At 35.6% G+C, this 19217-nt stretch overlaps 1 protein-coding gene and 1 long non-coding RNA gene across 4 annotated transcripts in view; one reads left to right on the top strand and one right to left on the bottom strand.

Annotated features, from left to right (window-relative positions):
• MAP3K1 (mitogen-activated protein kinase kinase kinase 1) overlaps positions 1–19217 on the top strand; it is an 80012-nt gene that overhangs the window by 42820 nt on the left and 17975 nt on the right. For all 3 annotated transcript variants that reach the window (XM_059417896.1, XM_059417898.1, XM_059417899.1), the window contains exons 2-9: positions 1946–2096; positions 5374–5574; positions 9062–9262; positions 9668–9784; positions 10149–10297; positions 17163–17284; positions 17889–17970; positions 18076–18259. In XM_059417896.1, coding sequence (XP_059273879.1) covers positions 1946–2096; positions 5374–5574; positions 9062–9262; positions 9668–9784; positions 10149–10297; positions 17163–17284; positions 17889–17970; positions 18076–18259 — 1207 coding nt within the window. The remainder of the gene's footprint in view (positions 1–1945; positions 2097–5373; positions 5575–9061; positions 9263–9667; positions 9785–10148; positions 10298–17162; positions 17285–17888; positions 17971–18075; positions 18260–19217) is intronic.
• Positions 5487–19217, bottom strand: part of LOC132028651 (uncharacterized) — a 65564-nt gene continuing 51833 nt past the window's right edge. The window contains exon 3 of the long non-coding RNA XR_009407491.1: positions 5487–5572. This is a non-coding gene — a long non-coding RNA (uncharacterized LOC132028651). The remainder of the gene's footprint in view (positions 5573–19217) is intronic.

Raw genomic sequence — 19217 nt, forward strand, 5'->3', positions numbered from 1 at the left:
GTCAGCCCATAAGTTGGGTTCCCTGTAAATCCGAGCTTCCCTGGGTAAGTAGTAACTGAACAGGATGAAATTTTGGGAAAACATTTCTCTACTCTCCCTGCCTTCTTGTCCTTCCCTTTGCCCTCCCTCGCCCAACCTCGCCCCACTCCTTCTCTCCCATTCTCTTCTTACCTTCTACCTTTCCCCTTCCCTTCCTGCCCTCTCTTCTTTTCCCACTCCTCTCCCCTCTCTACTCTTCCTCTTAGACACCCAAAAAGTTACATTTTATACTATAATCAGAGCAGGAAAAAGAGCCAGGCACTTGTAAGCAGATAAAAGAATCTCCTTCCTTCCATTCTTTATTTACCTTTTTTCTTTACATATAGGCACTTTCTATTCAGGAGTTTTCTTAGACCTTTGTGGTGGAAATATTCTACTATATGCTCTTAGTGCCCACTTGTAAGTTTCAAATGTTTTGTGCCCTCTACATTCCTAAAACTAGACCAGTCTCTCTACACAGGATTTTTAACTTGATTTCCACTGCCCTCACAGAATTGATGTTTCAGAAAAACCAATTAACCATTTCCTTTCTAGTGCATATTTAGTTTTTAGTAAGTTTTTTTTTTTGCTGGTTCTCTGGAGATACTGATGCTTCATGGTTGTAATTAGCTGGAAAGTTCCTAGAGAAGTTTGCATTTGACTTTTTAGTAAGCTTGGGGTTATCTTCTGTGGTATTTCCTTGAGTATTTCCTTTTCCTTTGTAAAAAAAAACACACACAACTGTTCTGTAACTTTATAGAATATCCAAAATAGTTACTGAAATTAGCTTAGTATTTTTTAAGTTGTTACTTCTTCCAGAGCACAAATGCTTTAACTCTTTCCTTCTAAATCAGGTTTTTAAAATCCATGCATATGTGCGTATGTGTTTTGCATTTGATATATATATCCTCATGTGGATATAAGTGTATCTGAAATTAGCAGATGATGGGGTGCTTGGGTGTCTCAGTTGGTTAAGCCTTCAGCTCAGGTCATGATCGAACCCCACATTAGGCTCTCTGCCAGGCAGAGAGGCTGTTTGTCCCTCTCCCTGTGCTGTGCTCCCCCTGCTTGTGCTCACTCTCTTTCTCTAATGAATAAATAAAATGTTTTTTAAAAAAAAAAGAAAGAAAGAAATTAGCAGGTGCTTTACCATTTAGGCTTTGTAGAATTAGGTCTCAAAAGTTACTAGCTTCCAGATTATTTTGTTCTAGTAACTCCACACTATATTATGGAGTAAAGGACAGATGTTTGTACCAATTTTTACTTTATATTTACAGAGTATACCCAATGCTTTGATATGGAACTATTGTTGGGAGAATACAAATTTAATCATTTAGGCTTTGAACAAATATTATGGGATCACAGAAGATGGCTTAGGTTACAGTTAGCTTATTAAATATTTATTGTTTTTCATAAAATGAGCATATCCACCAGATTCAGTCTATAAAGACTTAAATTATTGGAAATGCTAGAATAAATTTTGGAAATCCTTAAAGTACTGGAAATCCTATAGTAGTAAAATACTCTTCTAAATCTCTGTTAAATACTTCAGGATGTGAGAGGGGTGCAATTGGAAACAATGCAGTGTTCATGAATGTGTTTGTTAATGCCACACTTAATGTCTTGGGATCCATTTTGTTAACTACCTGGGAACAAGGACTGCATTAATATTGTTAGTTAAGTCTGTACCTTCTAAATAGAACCTTTCTTTTTAAAAAGGCATTATTAAACTCACATTATCATGTGATATTGAACAAGAGTATGTATGATTCACAGTGATACTTTCATTCTTGGCTTAAAGTCATTGGTGAGGTGCGTTAGCAGTTACCTTTTTAGCTACATGTCCAATGAAGATATAAAATTCTATTTGTTCTTGGAAATTATTTTTTATATATTAATCTCATTCTTGTTTCTCCCTCCATTTCAGTCGTGAGATGGAGAGTAAAGAAACTCTCAAGGGCTTGCACAAGATGGACGATCGCCCAGAAGAACGAATGATCAGGGAGAAACTGAAGGCAACCTGTATGCCAGCCTGGAAGCATGAGTGGCTGGAAAGGAGAAACCGGAGAGGCCCTGTGGTAAGTGGCTGTGGGTTACCTGATGTAAGGAAGAAAGCATAGCAGGAAATGGGAAATGAATCATAAATAGATCCTCTTGTAAGCTTTTTTTTCTTCTTTTTAAATACAGTCGTTTCATTTGCTTGATATTCTAGCCACTTGGAACAAAATATACCTAAAACTATGCTCAGTAAGCACCTTAAACTGTTAAACTAAGCTGGTTGGGTTGGGGAGGTAATGCTTAAAGCAACACTGCCCCCTACTGTCAGTATCTAAAACTTTTTAGTAGAGACTTCTATTGTACTTCGAAAAAGAAAAGCATTTTTTTTTTTTCCCACATTTTATTTTGATTTTTTTTCTCCGAGGTAGGATCCAAAGATCCAAGTTCCAGAAATCATTCAGGAAAGCAAAAAGTTTGAATAGACTCATGGGGTTTGAGGTAAATTTAAAAGATGCCCAGGGTTTAGGGAAAGAAAACTTAGCTAGCTAGGATTAAGAAAGAAAGGCATTCTCTATCCTTTGCCATGGTTATTTTCTTTTAAAGTATACAAATACTTTGAAATGTGCTCATCTTTCTTATAAAAGAAGTATATCTTGATTTTTAAGTTTTCCAGTATCAGTTTGTATCAGCAGGTTTTTATTTGCTTTTTGTTTGTTCTTTATAAGTAAAGACAAGATTTATTAGATTTGGGGGAGGGCAAAGGGATGGTGGGTATAATCATAAAAGTTACTGGGCAAGCTACTCATTTGACAATTGAAACCTTCCAGCTGTATGATCATCTAGCCCTGCATTCATCCCACTTGCCCTTTTTTTTTTTTTTTAAGAGAGGGTTAGATAGGAGGTGGGAGGAGCAGAGGGAGAGGGAGAGAGTATCTTACACAGGCTTCATGCCCAGTGCAGAGCCTGACATGGGGCTCAATCTCACAACTCTGAGATCATACCTGAGCTGAAATCCAGAGTTGGATGCTTAACCAGTTGAGCCACCCAGGTGTTCCCCACTTGCCTATTTAGTTTAAATTTAAATATAAATTAGTTAGGGGTGCCTGGGTGGCTCAGTGGGCTAAAACCTCTGCCTTCAGCTAAGGTCGTGATCCCAGGGTCTTGGGATCAGGCCCCACATCAGGCTCTCTGCTTAGCAGGGAACCTGCTTTCTCCTCTCTCTCTCTCTCTCTCTCTTTCTCTGCCTGCCTCTCTGCCTGCTTGTCTGTCAAATAAATAAATAAAATCTTTAAAAAAATAAAATAAATATAAATTAGTTAAATATAAATAAGTAAAAATTTTGTTCCTTAGCCACATTAGCCATGTTTCTAATGCTCAGTAGCCATATAGACTTCCCTCATCACTGAGCTGTGTTCTGTCTTGTACACTCTACCCAATTGGTGCTAACCCATGGAGCTAATATAGAATATATTTAATTGTTCCTTTATATACCAGCCTTTATGCTAAGGTACCATATTACCCATGAGTCCTTTTCTTTCCAGCTAAGCTTCCACATTCCTTTCATTTGTTTTTCATATGAAGTAGTATGGTGAGAACCCCTCACTGTTGCAGTAATCATGTCAGAGGATGCAGATGAAGAAATTGGGGATTCATCTTAGAACAGAGAAAGTTCTATTGAAAACATCTTATAGAAGGGGTAAATTTCTACCCAATTAATATAAAGAATATTTGAGTAGTTTAAATCCATCTGAAGTTTGAATGTGCTTTCTGGAGCTCCTTGTGCTGATGGAGAGTCCAGATCTTTTGAGAATACCATAAAGCAGAAATCACAACTTTTTTGAAAAGAAGCCAAAAAAGCCAATCCTTTATGACATATAAACTAAGGACATTCAGTTATCTAAGGTTAAATTCAGTTTTTTCTCACTGTCCCCTTTCCAACAAATTCTTGAGTACGTTATCTGTAAAGAGGGAAGAGATGTATGGAATAAGACACGACTTACAGTCCTTAAATTCAGTTATGCTACCCTCTCACAGTTTACAGATTTCATATTACCCTTAAGAAGTTTATAGTCTACTTGGGGACTCTGCTTTTGTTTGTTTTTATTATGCTTATGTAGTTTAAATCAGGTCCTTCTTAAAATGTGAGGTATAAATATCTCCCAATTATAAAAATGGAACTTAAAAATAAAGGCATGAAATATCACAGAACAGTATGCGACTGTATGCCAAATGTGTAGAGTGGGCAGAGAACAGTAACAACTTAGAAGAAAAATGTCAGGCTGACAAAGTTAAGTGCACATCTGGATTTTAACTGACCCTTAAAAGATGGGAGTTTTGGGATGCCCGGGTGGCTCAGTTGTTACGCATCTGCCTGGCTTGGGTCTTGATCCCAGGGTCCCGGGACCGAGTCCTGCATCGGGCTCCCTGCTCAGAGGGGAGTCTGCTTCTACCTCTCTCACTCTCTCTGCTTGTGTTCCATCTCTGTCTGTGTCTCCTCTGTCTATTAAATAAATAAAATATTAAAAAAAAATAAAAAAGATGGGAGTTTTTACCAGGTGAAGGTATGCTGCCTGGTGTGCTACAGGCTGGAGATGTGATTAGCAGGGAAAGTGGGAGTGAAAGCCAAGGAAGATGTCAGGTTAGTCATGTTTGGTAGGCACTTCAGCAGGCTAGTAGAGTAAAACAGTAGTGGGAGAAAGGCAGGGAAGGTTGGCTAAGGTTACAGGGTTTAGCCTTTTGGTCAGAGCCAGATTAGGTCTGTTGAGAAACAACAGGTCTTGCAAGCTGCCTTTCTCCTTGAGACATTGCTCTTTAAATGTGTAGTTTTCTTTGATGATTTTGAAATACATGTCTAAACTACTGTAATAAAACATTGTATAAAAAAAGGCAAAATGGTTTTATATTAATCAAACTATTTGGGCATTTAAATTATGCCCATTATTGTTTTCAAGATCCTGCATTTTCTCAATAGAAATGAAAAAGAAAACATCTCCTTGAATCTAGTTGAATAAATTAACTGTAGAAGGTAAAAGTGCTTATTTTTCATGTTTGTTTACTAACCTATGATTATTGATTTTGAATGTTAAGTGATTTAGGGGACATAATAACAGATAATACTAAATTCTAAAATTATATGTAACATTTTAACTAGTGATAAAGCCTAAATGAATGAAATCTGTGGGTAAAAATAGTCTTAACATTCATTGTTTGAAGTAATACTAAATAAAAGTTGATAAGTTGTTATATTTGTATAACATTGTGTAATGAAAACTTGAATTCATTTTTTGGTCTCCTGTGTTTAAATTTACTTCGTTTTTTATATTGTTAAGTAATCAGAATATGGGAATTTTAATTTAGGTGGTAAAACCAATCCCTATTAAAGGAGATGGTTCTGAAATTCACAACTTGGCAACTGAGTCACAAGGAGAGGGCCAGGCGAGCACCACGTCACCCGCTCCCAAAGGCCGACGTAGTCCTTCTCCTGGCAGCTCCCCATCGGGTCGCTCAGTGAAGTCGGAATCTCCAGGAGTTCGGAGAAAAAGAGTTTCTCCAGTGCCTGTAAGTTAATGTTTCAAAAAGTATATTAAGTTTCTATAATTTTTTGATACATTTATAACACAGAAAAGATTGGCTAGCCATCTGTTACAGCAACATTTCTCCAAGTGTAGTCCACAAACCCTTGGTTGGGGGAAGAGTGCAGGTCCTGAGACCTTTTCTGTGGATCCATTAGATCAAAACAAATTTTGTAATAAAACTGAGATCTCACTTGCCTCTTTAACTGCATAAACATTTACAGTGGTGGGTAAAGCTGATGCATTCACCTAAATTAAGGCTATGACAACAGGAATCGGGGTATTTTTGGCAGACATTTTCCTTAAGACAAGTTAAGTGAAGGAAGGAACTTCAAGAAAGAAAATTGAAATGTTTTTTAACTAGGGAGTTTAGAATTTCAGGAAACTCATATCCACCACTATAAACTTGGCAGTTTCCCAATACTTGAATTTTCTAACAAGATTGGTGATGTTACCAAATGTGACCTTTTTTTAATGTATTGCACAGTGAAATGCATAAACATTTAGGAAATCTGCATAACTTGGTGAACCAGTATTTTCTTAATGACCAATGCATGATGAAACAGAATCATCCTTAGGTAAATGATCCATTCAAATTGTGAAAGACAGATCTGGATTTTCATGTGTAAGAGTAGGAAAAGTTTGTTGATCTGGTTTCAGATTTCATATCACAGTCTTGGGACTAGTATCAAAGAAGAGTGTTCATAATTATTGGAAGAGTCTTTTAAAATACCTTTTCCAGCTGCATATATTTGTGAAGCCACATTTTCTTCATGTACTTTAACCAAAATGTCATTATCACAGCAGACGCAATGCAGAAGTATGGATGAGAATCCAGCTGTCTTCTGTATTAAATCAGACATTAGAGAGATTTGCAAAATGTAGGTGCTAACTTTCTGAGAGAGAGAAAGACTTCTAGTGAAGAAATGCAAGTTAAATTTTACTTTCTGAACTTGAAGAGCAAAGAGCAAATGAGTAGGTGGTAGAATGACTAAGATCATGACCACAGGGGGGCATCTGGTTTTCCTCTGATCAGCACATAAATCCTTCCAAAAGTAAATTTTAAATAATTTTTTTTACATTAAAGTCCAAACTACCTAACAGTATTTATTGGCTTTATGTTGACACATCTTTAAATGAGCCATTATTTTTAAACTTAAAACAAGAACAATCTTGGTTTTGCTCATGTAAATTAGGCAGGGCTCAGCAAGAATGACTTATGTCTGTTCCTCATGATATCTGCTGAAGCTGGAATATCCAAGATGCTTCCTCACTCATGTGTCTGGTGCTTCAGCTGGGATACCAGAACAGTTGGAGGCTGTTGGCATCTCTTCCTCATAGCATGGAAGTTAGGTTGCAACACCAAGTTTTGCAAACTAGGAGAGAGCATGGAACAGATTCTCTCTGTCCTCAGAGGGAACCCTGCTGACACACCTGTTCTTGGACTTGTAGCCTCTCGAACTATGAGACCCAAAAAAAAAAAAAAAGTGTATCAAGAGGGCAAGTCCAGTGTGGAAGCTTTTTTCAAACTGCCTTGTTTCCTAATGCCTTATTGCCCAAAGGTAGTTCCATGCTAGTTGTATATCCAGAATCAGTGTGATGGGGGACTACACAAGGGTGTAAATACAGGGAGGTACAGGGGCCATCAAAGTATAAAAGTCTACCACAAGTGTATACAGAATTGCATTTCCCCTTCACTCCCCCACTTTAGGATATATGTTAGTCAGAATTACCTCTTGTTCTTTTTAACACTAAGTTTAGCATTTCATTATCTGTATAAATCATACTTTATTTAATGAACTGCATACTAATTAATGGACATGTATATTCCTTGTTTTCATTACTAAAAAAAAAAAATGGTCCTGCAAACATACTTTTTATGCATATGGCATTTTACACATCTGTGAGCATATCCATAGTCTGAATACTTAGGTCATATAGCATGTGCATGTGTACTTGTTTTTTCTTTTACTTTTTAATAAATGCCTACTAAAAAAGTAATGGCTGGATTGAGATATAATTCCTATACTGTATAATTCACCTGTTTAAATTGTAGTATTCATTGGGTTTTGGTCTATCCAGAGTTGTAGCCATCACTATAGTCAACTTTAAAACATTTCTATCACCCCAAAAAGAAACCACAGACCAATTAGCAGTCTCTGCCCAGCCCTTGGCAACTATTAATCTGCTTTCTTAGTCTATATATAATTGCCTGTTCTAGTTATTTCATAAACAGTAAATGGAATCATTCAGTATATGTGTTTTTTTTTTATTGGTTTCTGTCACCTATCATATTTTTGAGGTTCATCCATAGTATAACTTGTACCAGTACCCCATTTGGGTTTTTTTTGTTTTTGTTTTTAATCCCCCCACAAAATATGTTTATCAATGTGTGTGTTGATTTTTGCCACATACATACGTATTTTAACGTAAAAATATTAGCTATGCCATATTCATGGGGTTTTTTGTTTGTTTGTTTAACATTCAAAACTAATTTCCAGTTGACCCAATTCTCTGTAATTCTGTTTGGAGGTACTTCATTTTTAACTATAGAATAACAGTCTTTTGTATGGATAAACACATTTGGTTTATCCATTTGTTAGTTGCTGGACTTCTGGGTTGTTTCCAGTCTTTGGTTGTTATGAATAATGCTGTTTGGAACACTTATGTACAGATCTCTTTGTATTTTTTCACCTCTCTTGGGTTTATACCCGAAGGTGGAATTGCTGGCTTGTGTTTTCCAAAGCAGCTGTACCATTTTATTTTCCCACCAGCACTGTATGAAGGTTCTAATCTAGCCTCGTGTTCTCACTAGCATTTATTATCTTTAGCAATTAAACGAGGCATCAAAAAGTACTAGAATTCCCCCTGGGCATTACTATAGAAAGTCCAAGTTCTAGGGGAATCAATGGAGTGGAATGAGTGGTATATATCACCTTGACCACAGGAGATTTTGTCTGCCTTCAGTGAAATGTCTTAATCTGGGGAAAGTCACTTACTAGTTCTCTATAGAATATATGGGAGGAATTCCATGGTAGTTATAAATTACCAGTTGCAAAGAACATTTAGTAACATGTTAAGTGGAAGCCAGGGAATTGGATGTTTAATTTTTATCACTAGAAAGAAACAATTCATTTTGCTTGCTTATGGATGAATTTTTATGCTTTTAATCTTGATTTACCTGATGCTTTTCAAAGAACTCAAATATTTACATTTTGTAAAACTACCACATAGTTGTCTCACTTGGCCAAATATTTGTCATTAGTTATAAGGATGACTGAGATTTTAGAAGTTTATTTGTGATGCATATGTCAGATAAGCATTTGCAAAACAAATTTTGTCCCATTATATTTTGGAGCATTTTTTCAGAATATAAAATGCCACGTGGCCATATCTGGTATGACCCTTTTGGAGGTCATTGATTCTTATCAAGAAGTAAGTAATATACCTAACACAAAAATAACGTTGTGAAGTTTCAGAGTGGGCGAGTCACACCACCTCGAAGAGCCCCTTCACCAGATGGCTTCTCACCATACAGCCCTGAGGAGACAAACCGCCGTGTAAACAAAGTTATGCGGGCCAGGCTGTACTTATTGCAACAAATAGGACCCAACTCTTTCCTAATTGGAGGAGACAGCCCAGACAACAAATACCGGGTGTTTATCGGGCCTCAGGTAGGATTTTTCACCATTTTACATTTTATTAGTATCTGGTATTAACTCAAATGTATGTACTATAACAGTTTAAATTTAGATGAGTTAATTCTCTTTAGTTAACTAAAGTGAATTTAAAATATATTTTGGGCTAATAAACATTTTTATTTGATGTATTTGTGAAGGTCTCTAGTATGACTCAATATACTTTAGACCACAAATCTGATTTAATAAATTCACCAAAAATAAGAGATTAAGTCATAGTGTAGACTTTTCTTACATATTCTTATATACTTTACTATGTAAGAATAATGAAGCAAATTAACAGAAACATTGTTAAACTTGGAAATTTTAAAAAAGTGATCATCTTGGGAATTCTGATGGAACCACAGATTTATTACCGATAAATTCTCTGTAACTCTTTAGAACTGCAGCTGTGGCCGTGGAACTTTTTGTATTCATCTGTTGTTTGTTATGCTCCGGGTGTTTCAACTAGAACCTTCAGACCCAATGTTATGGAGAAAAACTTTAAAGAATTTTGAGGTAATTTTTAATAAATGCTTTAGAGTAAAACTGCTAACAATTTTTTATGGCTCATTCGTGGCAATTTCTCGTGAGCTATAAATTTAAAGAGACATTTTGAAGGTGTGAAGATATTTAAGAATTATTTGAGACTTATCTCTTATAATTCATTGACTAGTTTTTTCTTCCAGATTGAAAAGAAAGTAAACACTGACATGTTATAGTAAATATTGTCCATAGTAAGCTATATATGTTCTTATTTTTGAAGCTCTTAAGATTGGCTTTGTGAAAAATTTTATGAAATAAAAGACAGTGGAACCTCTAGAACTCTTTATATGTATATTATAGTGCGAATATCATTGTTACTGTTTTTTTTCAATGTTAGGTTGAAAGTTTGTTCCAGAAATACCACAGTAGGCGTAGCTCAAGGATCAAAGCTCCATCTCGTAACACCATCCAGAAGTTTGTTTCACGCATGTCAAATTCTCATACATTGTCATCATCTAGTACTTCTACATCTAGTTCAGAAAACAGGTTAGTACAATTTAAGGAATTAAAAGCATTAATCCAGTGTTACTTTTTAATTATAGGGGTAATTTTTTATATTTACTTGTTAAGTTGCTCGAAAATAATTACTGAATCTTGGCTTTGAAGTTAAAATCAAGGGTAAACAATATTTAAAGGTCATCTGAGTATTTGTGTGTATACATACATATATACATACATATATATATATGGACTTTTCATCCTGAAAAACTACACTGTTGAAAAATGGCACCATAAAAATCAGAATATAATAGGCACTTCATAAGAAAAATCAGGTGGCAAGTATAAAATATAAGTGGCTACTGTTTATCAATCATTACTTTTTGCCAAGCACCTAATATGGTTTCTCATTCTGTTCTTATACAAACCTCATTACATGGTTTTACCACTCTTTGGCAGACAGTGAAGTTGAGCTACTGTGTAAAAAATAAGTCTTTAGTTCTTTTATAAACAAATTATATACACGCCAAAGTGGTTTTCCAAAATCAGTTTCCCATGTAGTACCTTAAATTGTATGACATCGCTACTTCTTTCATAGATATTTTCACAGAATCCTCATTACAGGCTGTTTTATGTGTGAGAACACAAGGATGCTCTTCTAAACAGATTAATCATTTGTAATTAAGTGATACAGGAGCTGTTAATCACAGGTATTTAAAATCTACAATGCTTCTCAAACTCTTCCATTGCCTAGCTGCTAATAAGAATGAACACGTAATGCTGAGGATCTGAAATACAGCCCAAAATGACAGGTGTGAAAAAATTTTCAATTCTCATGTGAATTTTCTTTCTTTTCTAAGTTCTTTATTGGGTTCCTTCATTGGTTCCTTCACTGGTAAAAATGAGTTTTTAAAATCACTCCAGAAAAGGAATGCTGCTTCTCTTAAAAGGGCACCTCCTATATGTTCCCGAGGCACCTGTTTGAGAAGCACTAGTCTTAGTGATTAAGTCCCATCTTCATATCAGCAATTTTTTAAAGTATTATTACTACTTCAAAATTGATGAAGAATGAAAAGTAATGAGGTCAAGGGATTTGTAAAGAAAAGAATGGAGAAGATATATGGAAAAAGTAAATGTCTAGATTTTCTTATTTTTTATTAAATGAATTGGTTTTAGAATTGCAGAGTTTTACAAGTTTTGGGGGGAATTAGAGATTTCTTAAGTTTACATGGTTTAGTGATAACTGAAGCCAAAAGAGGTCATGCAGCTCAGCTGAGCAAAGGAAGTATCTTGACTTCTAGTTCAGGGCTCTTTCTGTTACTCCTTATCTCTTGTAAATAGTGAAAAAGTGAGCTTTATTTCTTGAGCTTCATGACCCAAACTTATTCTGGAACCCTCCTCCTTTTGATTCACATTGCTATAGCTTTTTGCTTTGGAAAAGAAAAAAAAATGTTTAAAACCGGGTAGCCAAAGTTAAAATAGAAAGTTTCTCTCTAAAATAAATGAAGATAACTTCCAAATATGGACTGGCCATAATATGGAGGTTTTATTTATTCACTTGGATTAATATATATATGGGGGGAACCACTGAAGCTGTCTTGATATACTGACATTATACTGTACAGGTAAGTAGGTTAATGTTTCATGTAACCACAAATTTTTATATCTAAAGACTACAATAAAAAAAAAAAAAAACAGGAACTCTGTCTGGAGACCTGATTGCATTGTATTAATTTTAAATTATATAAGAAACAACAAAAGCCAGAATTGGGACAAAGTGAACCTAAGGTCTTAGTACATAAATGGGCAAAGGGCGTGAAGAGAACATTCACAAAAAAATTTCAAGAAGCTAACAAACATACTAAGGAAATGGTCATTTAAAAAAAAAATTTATTTGTATAGATATTTAGATATTTATATAGATTTATTTAGATAATTTGTCAGACAGTTCAGTTCTTGTATAAGGATTTGCTTCACCATATGTCAAGTTCTGTAGTCTTCTGGAAAAAAATATGTTTTTTTAAAAAACGTTTATATTTGTTGATGTAGTAAATGTACTTTTTTGACAAAAATTTTAATCTGAGAAATGCACAAGATTTATATATATAACTCTGTCACAGTATTATGGAAAAAATTGAGAGTAGCTTAAATATCCAGCCAGGGAATGGTTAAAGTATACCCATATTAGGAATAGTTCATGCAGCAACTATTAAAATTATGCTTCTGGGGTGCCTGGGTGGCTCAGTTGGCTAGGCATCCAACTCTTGATTTCAGCACAGATCGTGCTCTCAGGATTTTGAGACTGAGCCTGGTCTCCGGCTCTGAGTTTATCAGGGAGTCTGCTTCAGATTCTTTCCAGTTTTTTGCCCCTTTCCCCTCTTGTTGCTTGCAGTCTTGTGCACTCTCTCAAATAAATAAATCTTTAAAAAAAAAATTATGGGGACACCTGGGTGGCTCAGTCAGTTAAACGTCTGCCTTCCACTTAGGAGATCATGATCCCCGGGGTCCTGGGATCGAGTCCCACATTGGACTTCTGGCTCTGTTGGGAGCCTTTTTCTCCCTCTACCTGCTGCACCTCCTGCTTGCTCGCTCGCTCGCTCTCTTTCTGACAAAGTATTTAAAAAAAAAATTTTTTTTTAATTATGTAGTCTGAAGAATACTGAATGGCATGAAACCAAATCCAGGTTCTATAATACTGTATGTTATGCCTGAATCTAATTTTTTTTTAAAGATTTTATTTATTTATTTGACAGAGATCACAAGTAGGCAGAGAGGCAGGCAGAGAGAGAGAGGAGGAAGCAGGCTCCCTGCTGAGCAGAGAGCCCGATGCAGGGCTCAATCCCAGGACCCTGAGATCATGACCTGAGCCAAAGGCAACAGCTTAACCCACTGAGCCACCCATGCACTCCCTGAATCTAATTTTTATATATAAAGGTATTGTGGGTGTATACATAATGAATAAGAATTTTAATGGTTATTAGCAGGTGGCATTATTATGGGTGACTTTAAATACTTCGGGCTTTAAGGTTCATCACCTTGTAGCTGAAGTAGCCATAGAGGATAAATGAATAAATGGGTATGGCTGTGTTCTGGTAAAACTTTATTTACAAAAGTTGGTACAGGCTAATGTGATCCCCTTGTAGTATGCTAATACCTGCTCTCTATTCAAGTGACTTTACTTCTGAGAAAACTATGGTAAAAAGAAAATGTATAATGTAGAAGAAGTGGGCACAAAAATGTTTCTGCTGGTTTCTTAAAAGGTGAAAATAGAGAAACAATTCATGCCCAGCAATAAAAGAATGCTAAAGTCAGAAAAGTATTTGAGGGGTGCCTGAGTGGCTTAGTTGTTAAGTGTCTGCCTGCAGCTCAGGTCATGATCCCAGGGTCCTGGAATCCAGCCCCACATGGGTCTCCCTGCTCAGTGGGAGGCCTGCTTCGCCCTCTCCCACTCCTCCTACTTGTGTTCCCTCTTTTGCTGTCTCTTTCTTTGTCAAATAAATAAAGTCTTAAAAATCTAAAAACTTTGAAAAAAAAAAAGAAAAGCATTTGTTTGATAAGTTATACTTGAAATTGGACTAAATTGTGGAATTTATTTTATTTTATTTTTTTCTTCTAAGTCAAGCTATTTTTGGTGTAATTTGAAAGTTACTTGACCTGGGATCATCTCTGCCATTCATATGTTTATTATAGACTGTTGTACAAGTGATTTCTGCCATGTATCTGTTCATTTTTATCATTACCACATATATATTTTGACAGCACTTCCCCATTCCACATAGCTCCATAATTATGAAAAGAGATAAAGAGAAGAGGCAAATAATCAGGAGGGGAAGAGACTAGTATGTGTGCCTTCACCTCAGGAATCATGCATCATGACTTTGTTGCACCCGTTTGTTCAGCTTTTATTAAAGTTTTTTAAGAAAACTGTTACTTTGCTGTCATCCAGACTATTTTTCAGGAATTATAGCTTAAGGTTGTAGAAGTGTAATATTAGGCCCAGAGAAAAGCCTAAGCTTAGTAGAGACTCGAATTTGTTGGGGTAGGCAGAATATGAAATGTTCTCCTCAAATTAAAGCATAGCACAAACTAATTTTAATGGTCTTTGGCAGCTTATTTAACATCTCAGAACCTAGTCTATATACTATAATGGAAATAATATTGCTGATTTTTAAAAGCCACTCGTGACATCATAAAGGTTCAACAACAATTTATAAAATATAAAACAAAACCCCTCTCTCCAGTCTGAGCTGCATACAAATAACTACTGTTAACAGTGTAATACAACTTTTAAAAACTAAAATAAAACTCTCCCCTGCATTGTTTTTTTATATACATACACACACTCCTTAGTACTTCTCTCATCTTTGTTTTTTAAACAAATATAAATTTCATGCTTTAAATTTTGATCTGAAACTTTTTTTTTTTAAATTTTAGATACCAGGATGATTTTCCTGAGTCAGTACAAAAATACACACTACTTTTTTTTATGGCTGTATAAGATAATGTAGATAGGACACAATTTATTTTGCCATTGCCGTAATTAATGGACATTTAGTACACCCAACTTTTTGCCTATTAAATGCAATACATTTGCTTTGTTTATATATTCCAAATGACTCTGTAGGACAGCATCCTAGAAAATAGTTTTTTAGGTCATGCATATGTACATTAAGTAATTTAAGAAATATTAGCAATTCCCTTTCAAAAATTTCAGTTTTTACTCCCACCAGTAGTATATATGAGAACTTGTTTTCCTATGCCAAAATGAAGCCAGATGTTACCAACTTACACAATTTGTGTCAACCAGATTATTTAAAAAAAAGATACAGTTGGGTTAATATGCATTTGTAATTCAATTTTCATACTTAATTGGCTATTGGTGTTTTTCATTTCAGTTGCTTTTTTATCTTCTTTGCCCATTTTACTATTGAATTACTAGTATTTTTCTTACTGATTTTTCTTTTATTTATTTTCAGCATAACAGTATTCATTATTTTTTGCACCATACCCAGTGCTCCATGCAATCCATGCCCTCTATAATACCCACCACCTGGTTCCCCCAACCTCCCACCCCCCGCCACTTCAGACCCCTCAGATTGTTTTTCAGAGTCCACAGTCTCTCGTGGTTCACCTCCCCTTCCAATTTCCCCCAACTCCCTTCTCTTCTCTAACACCCCTTGTTCTCCATGCTATTTGTTATGCTCCACAAATAAGTGAAACCATATGATAATTGACTCTCTCTGCTTGACTTATTTCACTCAGCATAATCTCTTCCAGTCCTGTCCATGTTGCTACAAAAGTTGGGTATTCGTCCTTTCTGATGGAGGTCCATAGTGTATATGGACCACATCTTCCTTATCCATTCGTCCGTTGAAGGGCATCTTGGTTCTTTCCATAGTTTGGCGACTGTGGCCATTGCTGCTATAAACATTGGGGTACAGATGGCCCTTCTTTTCACTACATCTGTATCTTTGGGGTAAATACCCAGTAGTGCAATGGCAGGGTCATAAGGAAGCTCTGTTTTTAATTTCTTGAGGAATCTCCACACTGTCCTCCAAAGAGGCTACGCCAACTTGCATTCCCACCAACAGTTTCTTACTTTTTTTTTTTTTTTAAAGATTTTATTTATTTATTTAACACAGAGAGGGAGATCACTAGTAGGCAGAGAGTCAGGCAGAGAGAGAGAGAGAAGCAGGCTCCCCGCTAAGCAAAGAGCCCAATGCGGGGCTTGATCCCAGGACACTAAGATCATGACCTGAGCCGAAGGCAGCGGCTTAATCCACTGAGCCACCCAGGCACCCCTTCTTACTGATTTTTATAAGCACTTTGTATATTAAGAGTGTTCAAATATATACAGTATACTTTAAATATACACAATAAAGTTGCAGTTTTGCCATATATTGAAATTGTTCTATACAAATTAGAATTCTGTCATGTTTTCTCCCACCATATAGTAGTATATTGTGGATGTTTTTGTCATTATTTATGAATGTCTTAGATCCTTTTTAAAAGCTTCACAGTGTGTGATGTACTATTTTTTTTAACCTTTTGATGTTCATTTGGTTTTTTCCTTTATGCTAAATAATACTGCAGTGAAGATATACAGATACAGATACAGATATTCATTATTCTGTTTCCTTATGATACATTCCTGGAAGTCTAATTGAAGGGTTTTGCTTATTAACAATGTGACGTATGTTTTAGCTTAGTTTCTAGGAAAGTTGAACCAGTTTATAGACCCACAAAAAGCACCTGTGATGGGCCTTCAGACTTAAGAATAGATGAGCTCTAAGGTCCTTTTCAATGATCGAAATCTTGAATCTGTTGGCATATCACATTTCCATAAGTCAAACCTTATAGTAGTTGTTGAAAAGGTACAACTGCAGAATTTTGGGGCTACATAGGTCTCTAAGATTATACTTCATATTTTGAATTGTATTCATAGCAAGAAAAGGTTAACACATACCCATAATCTATAAATATTAGTGGTGTGACTCTTACTTAAAATTCGTCTATAGCAATAGAAGAAATAAATATTTCTCAAATAGTTCTATAGAAGATGCTCCTAACAAGAATTTCTTTTTTTTTTTATTAAGATTTTTATTTATTTATCAGAGAGAGAGAGAGAAGAGAGCGAGCACAGGCAGACAGAACGGCAGGCAGAGGTAGAGGGAGAAGCAGGCTTCCCGCTGAGCAAGGAGCCCGATGTGGGACTCGATCCCAGGACGCTGGGATCATGACCTGAGCCGAAGGCAGCTGCTTAACCAACTGAGCCACCCAGGCGTCCCCTAACAAGAATTTCTAATGAGTTTTTTTTTCATATTGTAAAGAATCCAAAATTGTTTTTAGCTGTGGTGTTAATTCTGCATTATATTCTTTGGCATTTAATGCTTTCCTTTCTCCTTCCTCACAGTATAAAAGATGAGGAGGAACAGATGTGTCCTATATGCTTGTTGGGCATGCTTGATGAAGAGAGTCTTACCGTGTGTGAAGATGGCTGCAGGAACAAGCTGCATCATCACTGCATGTCAATCTGTATGTGGCTCTTTTTCTCCCTGTGCCTACTCAGCATGGTTACTTTAGGAGTTAACTATATTCTTTAGGATTTTAACATGACTTTTGGGGAGACTGGGGAGAGAAGAAAAGAAGTATATCTAGGTCCTTATGTAAAGTTTTCAGTGAAATGGAGTTGAGGATCTCTTAGGACATGAGCTTTGTGAAAAAAAAAAAAATGTAATGTGGGGTGATACATGTAGTAATGGAAGGCATGCACAGGATTGAAAACATATTTCTTACCTGGAAAGTGTACGTGGAGGTGAGGAGGTAGAAGACCTGGGCAGGCATGACAGGGTAACATGAAAGCAAGTTTTGGAATGACTTTACCAGGTAATCAAGTGAGCAGAATGTTCTAAAAAACAGTTAGCAAAATACATGCTGTAACTAAAAAAAAAGCATATGCAAAAGGTACGTGCATCAAAAGAATTTTACCTCTTGTGTTTGCCTGCTTCAGGTAAATATATCAAAGTATTTTTTGAGGTTCCTTCGCTATAAACCTGTACAAACCATTAGCAGCAATTATTACATACAACTAATGTTAAGTATTTATATTTTTTGAAGTTTTTTTCCTCTAATTTTTCAGGGGCAGAAGAATGTAGAAGAAATAGAGAACCTTTGATATGTCCTCTTTGTAGGTCTAAGTGGAGATCTCATGATTTCTACAGGTAACAGTTTTTGCATTAATGATGTAGACCTGTTTAATAAAAAATAAAAATGTTCTGGAAGTGTTACTAAATTTTTTAACAAACTTTTGTTAATTTTTCATTTAGCCACGAGCTGTCAAGCCCTGTGGATTCCCCTTCTTCCCTGCGAGCTGCACAGCAGCAAACAGTACATCAGCAATCTTTGGCTGGATCCCAACGGAGGAGTCAGGAGAGCAATTTTAACCTTACACATTATGGAACTCAGCAGATTCCCCCTGCTTACAAAGATTTAGCTGAGCCATGGATTCAGGTAAATAGTTTTTATTCTTCATTTCTCAAATAAACCTTTATAGACCAATTAATGTAGCTACCTCCAGTTGTTCTAATTTAAGAAAGTACTTTTGCTTGCCTCCATCATGACTGATAATTTGACTGAAAAATTTACCTCTGGTATTAACACTCATCTGCTTATTAAAGAGTTTATAAACTTGGAACATTGTTGGAGTCTCACCTCCCATCTCTAAAAAAATCTCTTTTGGAACCATCAGACATCAGGATTATCTAAGGATAGAGGCTAGACTCCTTCAATGCTAACTTGTTCAAATGTTTAATCCCATTTCTACGAAGAATTTTCTGTCATTTTTATTTTTATTACCATTTAAACTCAGTTTCTATTTTCTGTATCCTCATGGCATATAGTAGGTGCTAAATTGCTGAGTGGATTAATAAGAAAAAAAAATAGAGCTTTTGCCTTATATTAGCCATTTTTATTTGAAAGGGCAGTTTCCATTTTTACTTTCCATTTTTACTTTCTCTTCTGATGAAATCTTTTCTTACTCGGTAAATTGGAATTTCTGTTAGTTGGTTGGTTGGATTCTAGTGATTTTCTTTGTTGTTGTCTGCTTAGTCTATTATTTTTTATAAACGATGTCTCCAGTAGACAGTAGTAAAGTAAAATGTTTTTAATAAACTGTTAAATTCTTTTTAATACTATTAAATTTGTAAACAGACACACTGACTCATTCAGTTTGTATGTCATTAGGATTTCCTTTTTCTTTTTAATGACTATTATAGTCCTGCAGCTTTTGAATTCTTTTCTTAGTATGTAAGTAACCTATCATGAATCTAATAAAATTTGGAAACTTAAAAAACATAACCTTATTTATCTCGTTCATTAATGGTATTGAACATAGGCCCTTACCCTGCCCCTTCATGAGTCCTCAAGAGAATTCTCAAAGTTGGTACTCAGGGGCTAGGGATACCATTCT

Source organism: Mustela nigripes, chromosome 12 (genome assembly GCF_022355385.1).
Source record: "Mustela nigripes isolate SB6536 chromosome 12, MUSNIG.SB6536, whole genome shotgun sequence".
In the NCBI taxonomy this organism is placed as follows: domain Eukaryota; kingdom Metazoa; phylum Chordata; class Mammalia; order Carnivora; family Mustelidae; genus Mustela; species Mustela nigripes.